The 15,085-nt window shown below is 42.1% G+C and overlaps 1 protein-coding gene and 1 long non-coding RNA gene across 4 annotated transcripts in view; both read left to right on the top strand.

Annotated features, from left to right (window-relative positions):
- The window catches only part of efna2a (ephrin-A2a), a 68,132-nt gene extending 55,455 nt beyond the window's left edge, over window positions 1-12,677 (top strand). For 2 of the 3 annotated variants that reach the window (XM_061795178.1, XM_061795176.1), the window contains 3 exons: window positions 4,682-4,974; window positions 8,576-8,641; window positions 10,703-12,677. In XM_061795178.1, the coding sequence (XP_061651162.1) occupies window positions 4,682-4,974; window positions 8,576-8,641; window positions 10,703-10,830 (487 nt within the window). In that variant the 3' untranslated portion in view covers window positions 10,831-12,677. Of the gene's footprint in view, window positions 1-4,681; window positions 4,975-8,575; window positions 8,643-10,702 lie in introns of all 3 variants that reach the window. The other variant, XM_061795177.1, reaches the window with a different exon arrangement.
- Window positions 12,678-12,912: 235 nt separating this feature from the next.
- On the top strand, window positions 12,913-15,085 carry LOC133488059 (uncharacterized). The gene is made up of 4 exons (XR_009791545.1): window positions 12,913-13,164; window positions 14,322-14,417; window positions 14,515-14,559; window positions 14,742-15,085. It is a non-coding gene; the product is annotated as an uncharacterized LOC133488059 (long non-coding RNA).

Below are 15,085 nucleotides of genomic sequence, written 5' to 3'. Positions count from 1 at the left end.
TCCGAAAGACGCGTTTAATTAATACAGACAAGTCAACAAGCTGAAAGATTAGTAAAAAATAAATGGAACAAGGCCTGAGGGTCGGGACAGCGGGGATGACGACGAGGCGGGGCGATGAGTCACAGAGTGGAAGCGGCAGTGAGAAAAGACGCCGATGCGTTAGCGCAGTAAGGAAGCCAGTAGGAGGAAAGAACATTAGCCAGTAAATGATGTCGAGGAGCGATGGAAGATGAGATGAAAGCGTGGAGTTAATTGACATGGAGAGTGACAGGCCCTCGCAGCAATGTAACACTAACACACATTGGGGAAAAAGAGCCTGGAGCCTCGCTTCTTCTTGCCAAAAACTCACTTTAACGAGATGAACATTTGCATTTTCCCCTAAAAATTTGGAAAAGTGTGCCTGTTCTGTCACTGAATTGGCAAGTAGATTGGTGACATTTTATGGAGAGCGAGAGTGATGCTCATTAGTGTCAGCACCGCAAACACTCCCGGCAGGAATTTTTACGCCTGCAGAGGTACAACTCAAATGTCCAACTGTACCAACTTTTTTTTTTTTTTTTTTTTTTTTTTTTTAAGTTGACAGCTGGAGAACATAAATGTTCCCAAACCTAAAATAATTCCATCCACACTTGAGTTTTCAACGGCAGAGTTTGGAAAAGTTTTGTTTGTTTGTTTGTTTTCTTAGAGCAAGTGCTCAGAAAGTAGACTTTTCAACTTTTTGTGAACGAAGAATTTTAAATTGTGATCCTCTGTGACTGCTCTTGTTGAGTTGAGGCTCAAAACTGGATTCACACGGTATCGACATTTTTTTGGACAAAGGGCTTTGATTCTGATACTTTTTGATTGCTTTCCTTCATTTGAATCTCTTTTGTTTGTACTGTTTGACAAAGAGTGAAGATGCAGACTAGGCTAGTTCTACCGCTAACTACTTAGCTACTCTTATCACTTGCGTGTCCTCTGAGGGCTTGATTAATTGTATGCCGGGAAGACAAAAAAAAAAGTGTGCGCTTGAAACACTTTTGCATGTTAAAAGAAGGCCATGCCAATGACACACGAGCGCTGACTTAAGTGCGAGTGCATTCTCGTGTCGTTTTTCCGGGCCGAGCGGCTTGTGCGTTTCATTCCAAATGACGCGCGCGTACTCGTGGGCCAGAACGCACGCTGAGCTGCACACTTACTCGATATTGTCAGCATTTTAGCAATGCAGAACAAGAAACAGACTCATTACTATAATTCTTATGATTGTTATTACGACAACTCATTCACATATTGGGTGTTTACTTCTTATCAATATTCTGGCAACAAAATCATGTGCCAGAGCATGTCAGGAATCTAGCTGGAAAGTGCACAAGCCAGACGTTTAAAAAAAAAAAAAAAAAAAAAAAAAAAAAAAAAAGAAAATGCATGAATGGGAAAATATGGCCCATTATTATTAATATAGTAACATCACTTTTTGAGGGCACAAATTCATCTTTTTTGTCTTATTATTCCAGCATTTAAATCACATTTTTGGGTGCTTTGATTGTTTGTATTATTCCGGCAATTAAATCAGATTTTGGGAAATGAGCCTTCAATTGTTCTTATTCTTCCACTCGCCAAAAGTGTCTTTTGTTTTTTCATGTTTTTCTTATTCTTAGTTTACTGACAAGTGAATCGGTAGAAATATAATAAATTATATTTCACTGAAAAGTAAGATAGGTGCTAAGGCGTCTTCATAGCAGAATCCACTTCACTGAGTGGCTAATTGACTGCGTACTTCCACACATTACAATCAAGAGGCGCAATGGAAAAGTCACTCAAATGAACACAAATTGAAATGAACGAAAGGGGGGCGGCGGGGGGCGGGGTGGGGACCTTTATCCCATCTGCTTCCTTCTCACATTCCGTGCAATCTCATTATCCTCTCTCTTCTGCTATTGTCCCGCTTCTTCTCCTTCCTTACAGATTTCCCCCAAAGTGCTTTTAATGGGATTTGATTGGGAGAGCCGAGAGAATTGAACTCAGCTCCCCACGGGCGGATCGATGCCTCCAAATGATCCGTTGCTGCGTTCCCCTTACGACTCGCCCGGCGAGGCGTGAAGGCGCTTATTTCACATCCAACTCACTTCCACCGTTCGCCCTTTGGGAGAGCCGTGACCGTCATTTCTTTTAGAAGGATAATTCCTCCAAAAGCTGAATAACCAGACTCGATGTTTCCATCACGACCGATCAATACCTGTCAAGGATAAAAAAAAAATATATATTTTTTTAAATAAAAAAAGAGGTGAATTTATTTAAGAACCTTCACTTTGATTGCGGACTTGATCTTGAGCAGTAAATAATGCTTCACGAGGCACATTGATAGCCGCAAACGATTCCTATTAATGGCTAACATTTGAGGAAACAAGTTAGCTATTTTTCACCCGTGCAGGATGCATTGAATTATTTTTATTTTTTTTCATTGTTAATCAGTTTTAATATGTTCAAATTGTGTGTTAGTAAGACCACCCCAAATGGGCCCAAAACTTTGATGCCAAAGATTACATGTGGGATACATAAAAGTCATTTTATTTGTGCAGGAAGCACTGAAATTATTATATTATTAATTATTGAAATGAATCCATTTCAATTGGAATCTGTTCAGATTGTGTGTTAATAGTCATCAAAATGGGCAAAAAAATGTCTTGCCAGATGATGTCCCGTGGGATATGTATGAGTCATTTCACTCATGGAGGATGCGTGGAAAATTTTGTTTTTATTATTTCTAATCAACTTTAATTACATTATGCTCAAATTAGGCATTAGTAATAGCCCTCAAAATGCCCATGCCTGAACACAATTCCAATATGATGTTCTGTGGGATATTATTTCACTCATGCAGGATGCATTGAGTTTTTTTATTTTTAATTAATTACAATTTACATTTTTTCATATTTCAAATTGTGAATTAATAAAAGTAGTCAAAAGGGATATGTACAAGTCATTTTACTCATGCAGGATGCATAGATTTTTTATCTTCATTTGAATCCCTATTAATGACAATATTTTCAAATTGTGTGTTAGTATGAGTACTCAAAATGGGCAAATCAGAAGACACCAGTTATTTTGCACCTGTGCAGGATGCATTCAATTTATCCATCCATCCATCCATCCATTTTCTTTACCGCTTCTCACTAGGGTCGCGGGGGTGCTGGAGCCTATCCTAGCTATCTTCGGGCGGGAGGCGGGGTACACCCTGAACTGGTCGCCAGCCAATCGCAGGGCACATAGAAACAAGCAACCATTTGCGCTCACATTCACACCTACGGGCAAGTTAGAGTCTTCAATCAACCTACCACGGAGTACCCGGAGAAAACCCACCCAGGCACGGGGAGAACATGCAAACTCCACACAGGCGGGGCCGGGGATTGAACCCCGGTCCCCAGAAATGTGAGGCAGATGTGCTAACCAGTCGCCCACCGTGCCGGCGCATTCAATTTATTGTTGGTTTTATTGGGTTTTTCATTGTTAATCAATTTTTATTGAAATATGTTCCAGTAGTTTGTTAGTAACACTAATGTAAAATCCCCCCCCCCCCCCCCCCCCCCCAAAAAAATATATTTGCCAGAAGATATTCTCTCGGATAGAAGTCATTTTACTCGTGCAGGATGCAGTCATTTTTCTCCCCATCTCGCAAATTTTTTTTTCCAGAAGATTTCTTGTGACATACGTAAGTCATTTATCTCGTGCAGGATGCATTATTGTGTTTTTCCATTTTGAATTCCTTTTTATTTAAATATGTAATAGTACTCAAAATGGGCCAAAAAAAATACAGCATGTCATTTCACTTGTACATTTTAATTGGAACATGTTATAGATCCTGTGTATTTTATGTTTTGGAATTTCAAATTTCTTCTCCACGCCAGACGGAGGAACTTAGCCGCTCCGCATCTTGTATCGTCCTTACCCCCGTCGGCTCATCACGTCTGCCTCGGCCGGTCCTGCTTCCATTTCACATGCGAATAAGCTCCAATGAAGTCGTCGCTTTATTACACCTAAACTGTGCAAACTGTTGCCGCGAGGGAACCTCATTGATTTTTTTTCTTCTTCTAATCAAAAGTCTCCACCAGTTTGTTTGGGCTGCTGTGAGTTTTTTTGTTGTTGTTTGTTTGTTTGAAAGTGTTTATTGACGTGACCTGGAGCTGCCGGGTGCATTCATAGCGGAGTAAGAATTCTGGCATGGTGTCGGGATGTCAAAGAAACTGATTTTTTTTTTAAAGCATGTTGGATACGACTTTTCACTTCAATGTGTTTGAATTTTGCAATATTTGTCTGGCATGGGATATAATGAAAATAAAACTAGTTCAAACAAAACTTTGGCTTTAAAGCATCATCAGCAAATCTCAACAAAGGAGTGTTTGGCTTTTTCTTTGGATTTTTGGGATGAGCTAACACCATAAGATTTCTTATGTCATCCAATAAAATAAAAATTTTAATTCAGTTGGTACATAAATAATAATGGGAAATATGAAATATAGAAACAAATGATCATCATAAATCAATATGTGACGTGAGTTGCACAATAAGAGTCACTGCTTCCTGGAATGCAATACACATAAATATTTACACTTTTGTAACAAATGTACACTGTACTATATTTGTCTCGAACGATTCCCGCAGGCTGCCTCAGGAATAACCAGATTGCAATCATGTGTGGGTTCAGGTTCTGGCACGGAGAGTACCGGGTGGCGGTGAACATCAACGACTACCTGGACATCTACTGCCCCTACTACGAAAGCCCGCCCAACCACGGCCGCATGGAGCGCTACATCCTGTTCATGGTCAACCAGGAGGGCTACACTTCCTGTCAGCACAGGCTGCGCGGCTTCAAGCGCTGGGAGTGCAACCGACCCAGCGGGGTCGACGGACCGCTGAGGTTCTCCGAGAAGTTCCAACTCTTCACGCCCTTCTCGCTGGGCTTCGAGTTCAGGCCCGGACACGAGTACTACTACATCTGTATGTCGCTGCACCATATACTGCTGTGTGTGTGTGCGTGCGTGCGTGCGTGCGTGCGTGCGTGTGTGTGTGTGTGTGTGTGTGTGTTTTTCATTGTGCGGCATCACCCTTGACATCCCACCTTGACTGGTGTGTTTGTGCTTTCTTGTCTTTCTATCTTTGTGGGGCACCAACGATGACATGACATCCCACCTCGATTAGTCTGTGTGTGTGTGTTTATGCTTGTCGTGCTATCTTTATGTGGCACTACTGTTGACATCCCGCGTTTATATGTATGTGTGTGTGTGTGTGAGTGTACGCATGCATGCGTGTTTGTTATGCACGCTGCCGCTCTGCATGCATTTGTAAACATTATGTAAATATGCAATCAACACAAGCAACTCTGCACTCGCAGGACATAAACACGGCTGCCATCTTTCTTTCTCTCGCCGCTTTTCCTCAGTGAACTCAGTTTGTAATCATTTTCTTATTATCTGTGTTGGTGCGCTTTAACAACAGAGCTGTTAGTGTCACAGATGGGGGGGGGGGGGGTCCCGTCACCACCAACACCCACCAACCCACCGCACCCACCCGTCGCTCACACTGTCAATTCCAAATTTACTACAAGAAAAAAAAAAAGCAATGCCGGGGTAATCACTTTAAAAGGTTTGCTGATGGAGTGATTTCAAGACTTGTTTGGAAACACTTAAATGGTTCTTCAAAAACGCCTGGTGAGCTTCTGATCATTGAAATGCACTGTCCCTTCAAAATATCATCCATCCATCCATTTTCTGCACCGCTAAAAGAATAAATTCATACACAAATACATGGAAATAATTCACAGAGACACGTAAGTTTAATAAAGTCTCCTGATGTTACCTAACAAATGATTCCTGGATGTTACTATAAGTAAACTATCCTCTGGCATATTCATTAAAAATGCACTAACCCATTGAAATTGAATAAAATAGAATAATTGATCATCATGGAAGATTGGAGATTAAATTAAATCGGTATGTAAATGATAGTAATGGAAAATGCTGAAGTCAAATAAAAATAAAAAATGATCTAAATGAGATTAAATCAAATTGGTACAAATATAATCGTAATACAAAATGCTGAAATAAACAATAATAATGGAAAATATTATAGTTGCATGAGTTAGAAAAGTATGTTGTGATTTTTTTTTTTTTTTACAATAAAGGAGTTTATACATGACTAACTGAAGATGATCAAATAAATGGCAATAATTTAAAATGCTCACATAAGCAGAAAAAAAGTATGATTTCGCACAATAAAAAAAAAAAATGTCAAAATGTCAAATTAAATTGGCAAAAGATTGATGGTTATTTTTTTCAAAATCCAAAACAAATACAAAAAAAAGAGTACAAATTAAAATCAGAAGGAACCGAAAGAAATGTCCATAATGTACAATTCTAAAGTCCTATTTGTTACATATTTCAGTGAATGCTAAGAAATTAAAAGATAACCACAGAATGCCTCCGATGCACTTTTCTCAATCCACGCACGCACACACATACTTTTGTTTCCAATTGGCCTGCTGGGCCCCATGGAGTTGTATAGTCGCCGACTTTTGCTATTGTATTACCCAGATGCCTGAGGGCTTCGGGCGTAGTATTTCCCCCCCCCCAAAAAAAAAGGCAGAAGTGTGTGCAGGAGTTGAGTGGACTCGGTGGGGGGAGTCGCGGGGTCGGTTGTCAAGTGTTTGTGAGTGCGTGAAAGGCCGTGTCCATCATCTTGACAAGCAGACATGCACTTTGCTCTCTGACATGCAGATCGACACACATACGCGCACACACATACACGCGCACACACACAAACACAGGTCTGTATTGATGTGCTCCAGCAGCATTTTTCTGTGTGTGTGTGTTTTATGTTTCTGATTTTTTTTTTTAAAACAACAACAACAACAACATTGATTCTCCCCGGTGATTCATGACCAGGTGCCTCGATCATGTGTGTGTGCATGTGTGTGTGTTTGTCATTTGGCGGACATGTTGACAGGTTAGATACGCCCTCCGCTCTCCCAGCTGCCCTCTGATGAGGCTGAGTGACTCTCAATGGGCTTTCAGGACACGTCGCCATTGTGGATGTGCCGGGAAAGGGAAGCAGCGGGACGGAGAGCTGATAAGATTTTAGAGAAGACGGGAGGGGTGGGGAATAAAAGTGGAATTTTTCGGAGGGGTGAGGTGATACCAGTAGTGTCGTGATAATCGCTACACTGAGAGAAAATCATGTGCCTTACATGACGATCAGTGGTGGAAGCCCCCCTAAATAAACAAATTGTATGTATACAATAAAATCTAAAATAATCTTGAATCTTTTTACGAAAGCGCAATAGCAACAGGTTGTCTTCTCTTTCGGAAACAAATGTCGCAGACAAGTGCAACAATAACACTTGGAACAGTAATTTATATAACAGCTTAAGTATTTTACTTTCAGGAAAGTGCGACATCAACAGGTTGTCTTCTTTTTAGGAAACAAACAATACAGACAAGTGCAACAGTAACAGTTTAAACAGTGATAAAACAGCTCTTTTTTTTTCCAGAAAGTACAACATCAATCATGTCTTCTTTTTAGGAAGCAGATAAGTCAAACAGCAACACTTAAATAGTGATATATGACGGCTTAAATCTTTACTTTTTAGGGAAGTGCCACATCAAAAGTTTGTGTTCATTTTAAGAAATGAGTGACACAGACAAGTGCAAAAGTCACAGTCTGAACGGTTGTACATGACAGGTGCAAACATTTCTCATTAGGAAAGTGCAACATCAGCAGCTTTTATTCTTTTTAGGAAACAAACAACTCAAACAAGCTCAGCAGTAACAGTTTGAACAGTAATGCAGTATATAACATCTTAAATCAAATAGTGAAGTGCATCCACAGTTTGTCTTGTCTGTGCCACATGAATAGTGCGTCTTCTTTTTAGGAAAAGGAACGATGCAAAGAGGTACAGCACGAACAGTTTGAACAGTAATATGCCTTCTTTTTAGCGAGAAAAAAAAAGATGCAGATAAGTACGCTACGTTCCTTCCCTTGGCGCTGTGGAATCTCTCTACAAAGCATTGCTGCATTGCTCTCGTTGCTTCTAATGTGATTTTGCACTTAACTTTTCATACAAAGCGCTGGCGACAACACATTTTGCATGGAGTCAGGTGGGACTAATTATGGAGATTCAATTCCATTTGGCCTTTGAAGTTACTTCTCGACATTTTGGAGGCGTTCAGCCGCTTCAGCACGGTGCTCGCCACTTAAGACGGGAAAGAAGGGCTCGGATCCGCGCAGATTTCCCGTCCATATTCTCATCCGGAGTCACTTCAGGTGGATGGGAAAGATGGTGATACACCGGAATTTACGTTAATGCCTCGGTGTGTTTAATCTTCGTGAACGTCATTAATGACTGCGCGAGCGTCCAATTAAGACAAATGACCGAGCGGTGATGTACTCTTTACGCTAAATTAATGGTGCAACCGTGGCGCTTGTCTATGCTATCCGTCGTTGGTGACTGTCTATGATAGTTTTGGGGAATTGCGTGTTCGCAAATAATGGCAGTCGGACGGCTGTATCTCTTTGGTGATCGCTGCTTTCGATCTTTTTGCAGCGTCTCCCCATCCGAACCACGTGGGCCGAGCGTGTCTAAAGCTAAAAGTGTATGTCAGACCTCCTGGTAAGTCATCACACACACACACACACACACACACACACACACACACACACACACTTGGTCTTGATTGGCTATCGCTCTGAAATTAAAGGGACGCAAGTGGTCTGGTAGAATGGCACGGCCCAAGGTGTCCGCTCTGATTCTCGGAGAAGCCAGGCAAAGGGTGGGCAACCTATGGCCCGTGGGCTATATTTAGCCCGAAAGAGTGTATGGTGAAGTCCGCCATGCAATTCTTTAAAAAATATATATAATTTTTAAAAAGCAAATAGTGATCAGGTAAAAAGGGTCAGAGATTTCTTTTTTTTTTTTTTTTTTTAAAAACACCCCCCCCCCCCACCACCACCACAAAAAAAAATAAAAAAATTTGAGGATTTTAATTTGGTTTTCAAAGTTTGAAAAGTGTTTTCAAGTGTTTGAAATTTTACCCATTACCCACAACAAACAACCCTCTTTTAAGAAAAGTACTTTTTTTTTTACTGAATTCATTTTTGTCATTGAAGTGCCTATGTCACTAATTATAAAGGCTTATTCTATTCTATTTTCTGTCCATAAACATGTACATAAATGTTGGCATTGGCGGTTTCTGATATGGGCGGCCGATATGGGAGGCTGGAACGGATTAATGGCATTTACATTCATTTCAATAGTGAAATATGATTTGAGAGTTTTTTAGTGTTTTGACTTTTGAGCGTGGTCACAGAACGAATTAAACTTGTATCTCAAGGCACCACTCCAGTAAGCAAAAGCACAATATAACTATAATTCATCGTGTCTCTAATTTTGTCTTTGATTGTGTTGTATGTAGTGTGGGGTGATGGGGGGGGGGGGAATAACCCGATGGAGGAACGCGGTGAATGTAGGTCGGATGCCAGGAAGCTGTTACGCAACTCTTATTTTGAAAGTCTACCAGCGAGGCACATTTGAAGCCGAGTTCGACATGCAGCATCGAACCTGCCTGGTAACTCGTCTCCCTTGATGGTGACACACTTTGGAGATGTCAGGGGGAGGAAAGGGCGGGGGTTGTGCACAAGCTTTCTCGGCCTTGGATGGTTAGTTACCCTTCCTCCCAAATTACTGAAACAACATCAATTCCATTGCTGTAATTCTTGAGTGAAATCTGTCCATGGTTGCAGCCTTGTCTCGTGTGTGAAGTACTGACAGGGTGGATTTACAAGTGTGTATGTGTGTGTATGTCAGCTCGCTGCTCCAGATTCGGCGAGTCTCTGTGATTAAACTGTAATTAGGTTGGTTAAACCCCCCACAGAGCTCCGCTGCTGTCGCCTCCTCCCACATCAGTCGTCTTCACACTCTGCTTTGCCTCGCCCGTTGAAGGCAAAGAGTCGCAACTTGCGTTTTCACACTCGCGCCCCTGTGTTTTCATCAAGCGGTACGCTTCAATTCAGTTTGGAACTGGTTTAAATCCCGATCTGGCGGGGGTAGGAAGTACGGCGATAACTGCATCAGCTAGACTACGTACATACCTTGACATCCCAAAAAGTTAGCTAATCATCAAACATCAAACAACTCAAATTTGCTGGAAATAAAATGCACTGTCGGTAGTGGTGGAAGTTGACAGCTGATCAGCTGCTAAAGGCTAGCTCCTCAGTATAAGGTACAGTACGTGTCCGACTAAAGATAAAGAGTCCTTTGCGATATATATAACCCTAACTACGCGCTCGACCAGTCAGTAGAAAACATGAAGAACCAATGACTTTAGCATAGATGCCAGCAGAACTGTTTGGTATTTTTACAGGAATGATTAAAAGGAATTTGTCACATGTTTTGTTCTTGTGGAACTAAAACAAGGTGTACTGTTGCGCCCTACACATATGAGCTAGTCACAAAGATATTTTATTTTATGAACTTAAAAAAAATACAATGATAAAAACTAAACTAAAATAGAGTGAATCAAATATAAATCCCAAACCTTTGAGCTGTGTATTTCTGTTCTATTCTGTCCTCCCGTGGTAGAAACACAATTCAACTGAAATCAAACCCGTTTATCTTCGCCTTTCAATCTCAGTCAGATCGGATATTTTGTCGCCTCTCGTCTCTGTGTTTCAGATGGCTCGGGATACGATTCTCCAGAGCCCTTCCTGACTGACGGTGGCGGTCTGAGCTGGAGGCCAGACTCCGCGGCCCCAGTAGCCACTCTGGCCTGGCTGCTGCTGGGACTCTTCTCCTGGCTGTGACCCGCTCACTGCCCCTCTTCCTGGAGCTCCCGCCCCGGGATGCCAGGCCGGGCTGGCTGTCCCTCTAAACTCCACCACCCTCCTCAGGGAAGCCCTTTGACCCTCCCCATCCACCTTCCCTCCCACCTCCACTTATCTACAATGCGACCACCAGCCACCACCACTGCCAGCCCCCCTCCCCGCCCTCCATGGCCCAACCACGGACACCCTTCCCAGGCCTGGCAAGTCTGCAGGGTGAACCGGATATCTTGCACTCTGGGAAATGTCCTTTCACTTGTATCAGGATCTTCTTTGGATGTGACTATAGACTCTTGGCCAGTGACAAGGTAGATGTACCCATGGACATGATTAAACTTGTCATCCATCCAGAAGGTCGGCCTGGACGCACAGAAGAGTTTTTGTACTCCCAAAGCCTGAAGCGCAAGTAGACCTGCCTGCATTTTTACAACCTAATCAAATTCTTGCTGTAGACTAAACAGATCCAGATCACGTGAGCACACACGATGACAACTTTAACCATAGCCTGTGGGAGGGTTACCGGGTGGGTCTGGTGAGGTGTATATTTTCAGGTGGGATGTGTTCTTGTCTCGTTTGTTGTTTCTAAACAAAAGCATTTATCACCGCCTGCTCGCAGCACAGGCGCAGTCTGCACTTGTCTTAGTCCAACAGGTCGGGTGACTTCTGGAACCATGACTTTACTCCTGTATGAATGTACCACTGGTCACCCACCTCTTTGTGTTTGTGTATTGTTACAAATGTGGTTTCTTCTCTCAGACAGTTGATCGGCGGGTTATGGGTAGTGGTTTCTGGGGAACGGGTTCTAGGGTCTGGGAGCTAGGGTTTTGTGGCGACACTCAAGTTGCATGACCACTGTGAAACCCTCAGAACAACTCTGTTTGTATTGATGATGTATTTTTTCATGGGGGGAACCAGAACCACCCTGCCGCCACTCTCGGTCTCCTGAGACATTTTAAAGCACTCTCACCCCATGTGGTGGTTCAGGGGCGGGGGGGGGGGGGTCCAGAATGGCGGCTGCAATGGGTGAAACCAACCAGAAACCATCTGAGAGACTCGACCGGACCACAACGGACGTTAATGCAGACTGAAACTGGTCTTGGCTCATAAAACCAGTATAAAGGGAAGTGCGTGGACTGTGGCATGTGTGGTAGCACCAGAAACACATACAGTACACACAGCCACACACGCACACACATGCGGTCCTCTCTGATGGGAGCCTTCATGGACTGAGTTTAATGGCAAAAGGGTTTTTTTTGCTGGGAAGTGAACATATAAGAGCAAAGCACTGTGAACACACATACTTGCAGACACACAACAGCCTGTTCTCCCAAGAATTGAGTAGGACTTCATGCAAAAGGTACACAGTAATTAGTAGAAAACTGACATTTTTTATTTTTTTTAGGTTGCTTTAAAAGAGTGTCTTTTTTACAAAGGAAATGTATGGAAATAATTACTTGATGGCATTTTTCTGAATATGTAGTGTTCATGTCGGCCATTTTAGTGGACTGTGTCGCAACACAAGGCGCCATTGCACTGGAGCTTTCTAAAGTAATAGTCCAGGTCTAACATCACTTTTGTTCCCACTAAATTCTTGTGAGTTGCAGATTATATGTAGAAAAAGACACAAGGCATGCACACACAAACATACATTCACACAAACATAAATACACACACAAACAAGGGGAAGCACCTCCTTCCCTGTTTCCTCTTATTTTTGTAGCATTTAAAAAAAAGATCACTGTTGAAGACTCCTGCGTGGGATGCAGTGATGGGTGCGCGAGAGTGAGTGTAGCCTGTGGAAGATTAAAACAAACAAACAAACAAAACAAGACTTGTCTCCTTCTATTCCACTGATGCCTTCCTCGTGTTGTTGTTCTCTGGTTTGTGAACCGACGTGTATTTTATTGGCAGGTACAGTAGGATGCCTCCGGGCCTCATGCATGACTGTTTTTTTTTTGGGGGGGGCGGGGGGGTTGACCTCTAAAACCCAGACACGAAGGAAAGAGGAGGAGGAAACTCACAAATAAACATTGTCTTTTTTTTGGGGGGGGGGGGGGGCGGGACTATACTTGGAAATGTAATGCCAGTGGGATGATCTCGCCAGGCTCATTCCCATTTGACCGCGGCCCTTGCAATGCAAGCCGACGGCTTTGCTCGACGTGCCACGTGGCCGTTTGGGGCCAGCCAGCGTCAAAGCGTGAAATGATTCCGATGAAATCGCCCCCTGCCGTCTTCACGTGTTCCTCCCTCAGCGATGTGACAGCTCACCATAAAGTACTGGCAGCCTGGTCTGCCATCTCTTCTTGCTTACATCAGGTACTGCTTTACGCTTCTGTTGCACACGTGACTTGAAAAAAATTCCCTCTCGGCTGCTTGAAATCGATTTCACAGGGAGCACGACGAGTCGTGTGCAATACTGCAAGATTTGGTATTAATCCGTTTTCGAGTAAATACACTGCCAGTATCGCTCATACTGATACTGATCTATTTAAGTAATAAAGGGGGTGCATCATCAAATTACAAAATTTGAAATTTCTTGAGTTTTTCTTTTGGCTATTGATCTAATACCAGCTTAATACCGCTGATACCAATATTTTATTATTTTTTTAAAAATATAATTAAGCTGCATGCGTTATTAAATACATTTTCATGACCTTTCAGGTGTTGTTTGTGATTTTTTTTCTTTTGGGTATCGATCCGATATCAAGTAAATACTGGGCCAGCATCACCGACACCAATACTGATGTTTTTGACAGTATATGCAATTAAGGTGGATGGATCATCAAATTGCTGAATCTAAATGAATTTCCATCACCTTTCATTGTTTTTTTGAGCAATTCCTTCGTGTATCTGTCTGATACCAGCTTAATACAAGGCCATTATCACTGATACCAAGACTGATATATTTGAAAAATAAGAGTCATTAAATTGCTGAATCTGAATGAATTTGCACGAGCTCTTTCTGTTTTGCGAGTTTTCCTTCAAGTATCGATCCAATACCAAGTAAATACAAGGCCAGCATCACCGATACCAATCCTATTTTTCAGTAATTAAGGTGGATGTGTCATCACGTTGCCAAATCTAGATGAATGTTCCACGTAAAAGGTAAAGGAAGTAAAACATAAATGTAAAAGGAAGTTAACTAATAATAATAAAAATTTAAAAAAACCTTAATGGAGGACGAGCGACAGGACTTTTTCAAAGGGGTAACGATCAAACATCCTAAATGTACGTCCTTGTAAACAGCTGGTAGAAATCATCTTTGCCTCACTGATGCATTCAGGTCCCATTTGCAACGGACTTTTTTTTGTTTAAATGCCCTATAAAAAGATAACTTGTCTCTCATTTGAAACAAGCCTGTTGCACAATGTTAAATGAATGACTCACATTAATGTCAATCAAAACTGGCCATTATAATTATTGTTTTGTTTGCTTTGTTGTTGTTGTTTTTTTTCCCCATGTGGGGAGCAAAGATGGCAGCGTTACAAGAGGAAGTGGGCCCGCAAATGAACAGATGTGCTTCTTGGAATGATAGGGGAAACTCATCATTTATTATTATCACACATAAGGTAAACACGCTGGCTTTCGCCGTCCAATTCATCATTTCATTATGTTAGACCTCCTCCTTTGTTTAATTGGCTTTGCATGTGGAACAATAATTGGCAGGAGGGGATTTTCGGCCTGGAAGACGGCAGTTTGGGCCGCCGCCAAGTAAGGCACGCCAGGAAATACAGATGGCAACACATCCTCTGTTCTTTTTTTACTTTCCTTTTTTGTCATACATTTTTACTCTCCTCTGTTTGCTTCCTCGCTCTCGTTTGCAGACATCAGGCTAATCCCGTTTTCCTCTTCTTCACTCTCCTCCTTTTTTTTTTTTTTTTTTTTTTTTACAGAATTATGGAATGAGGGCAGCGCTCCCGTCCTTGTTAATGAGCAAGAGCGTGATGAAAGAGCTTGATCTTGAACGTGCCATCTGCACTCACTCACTACTGCACACATGCATACATTGTATACCTTAGAGGGAAATTCTTTGCTATTTAAGCGCTCTCGGCTATGGCGTCAAATGTTAAAACTTGAGGAAAAAGTTGAGCAAGAACACACATGCACAGAGATCCAGATGGGGCCATGTGTTATTGCTGAATAATGCATGTGATGTAGACTTTATAAAAGATACATAGGAAGCAAGAGCTGGCCACCTTTTAACACGCAGAATGGATAGAATGGTGCACACACAATT

This window comes from Phyllopteryx taeniolatus, chromosome 13 (genome assembly GCF_024500385.1).
Source record: "Phyllopteryx taeniolatus isolate TA_2022b chromosome 13, UOR_Ptae_1.2, whole genome shotgun sequence".
In the NCBI taxonomy this organism is placed as follows: Eukaryota; Metazoa; Chordata; class Actinopteri; order Syngnathiformes; family Syngnathidae; genus Phyllopteryx; species Phyllopteryx taeniolatus.
Note: the sequence above shows the minus strand (reverse complement) of the source record. Positions and strands in the feature narration are given on the sequence as shown.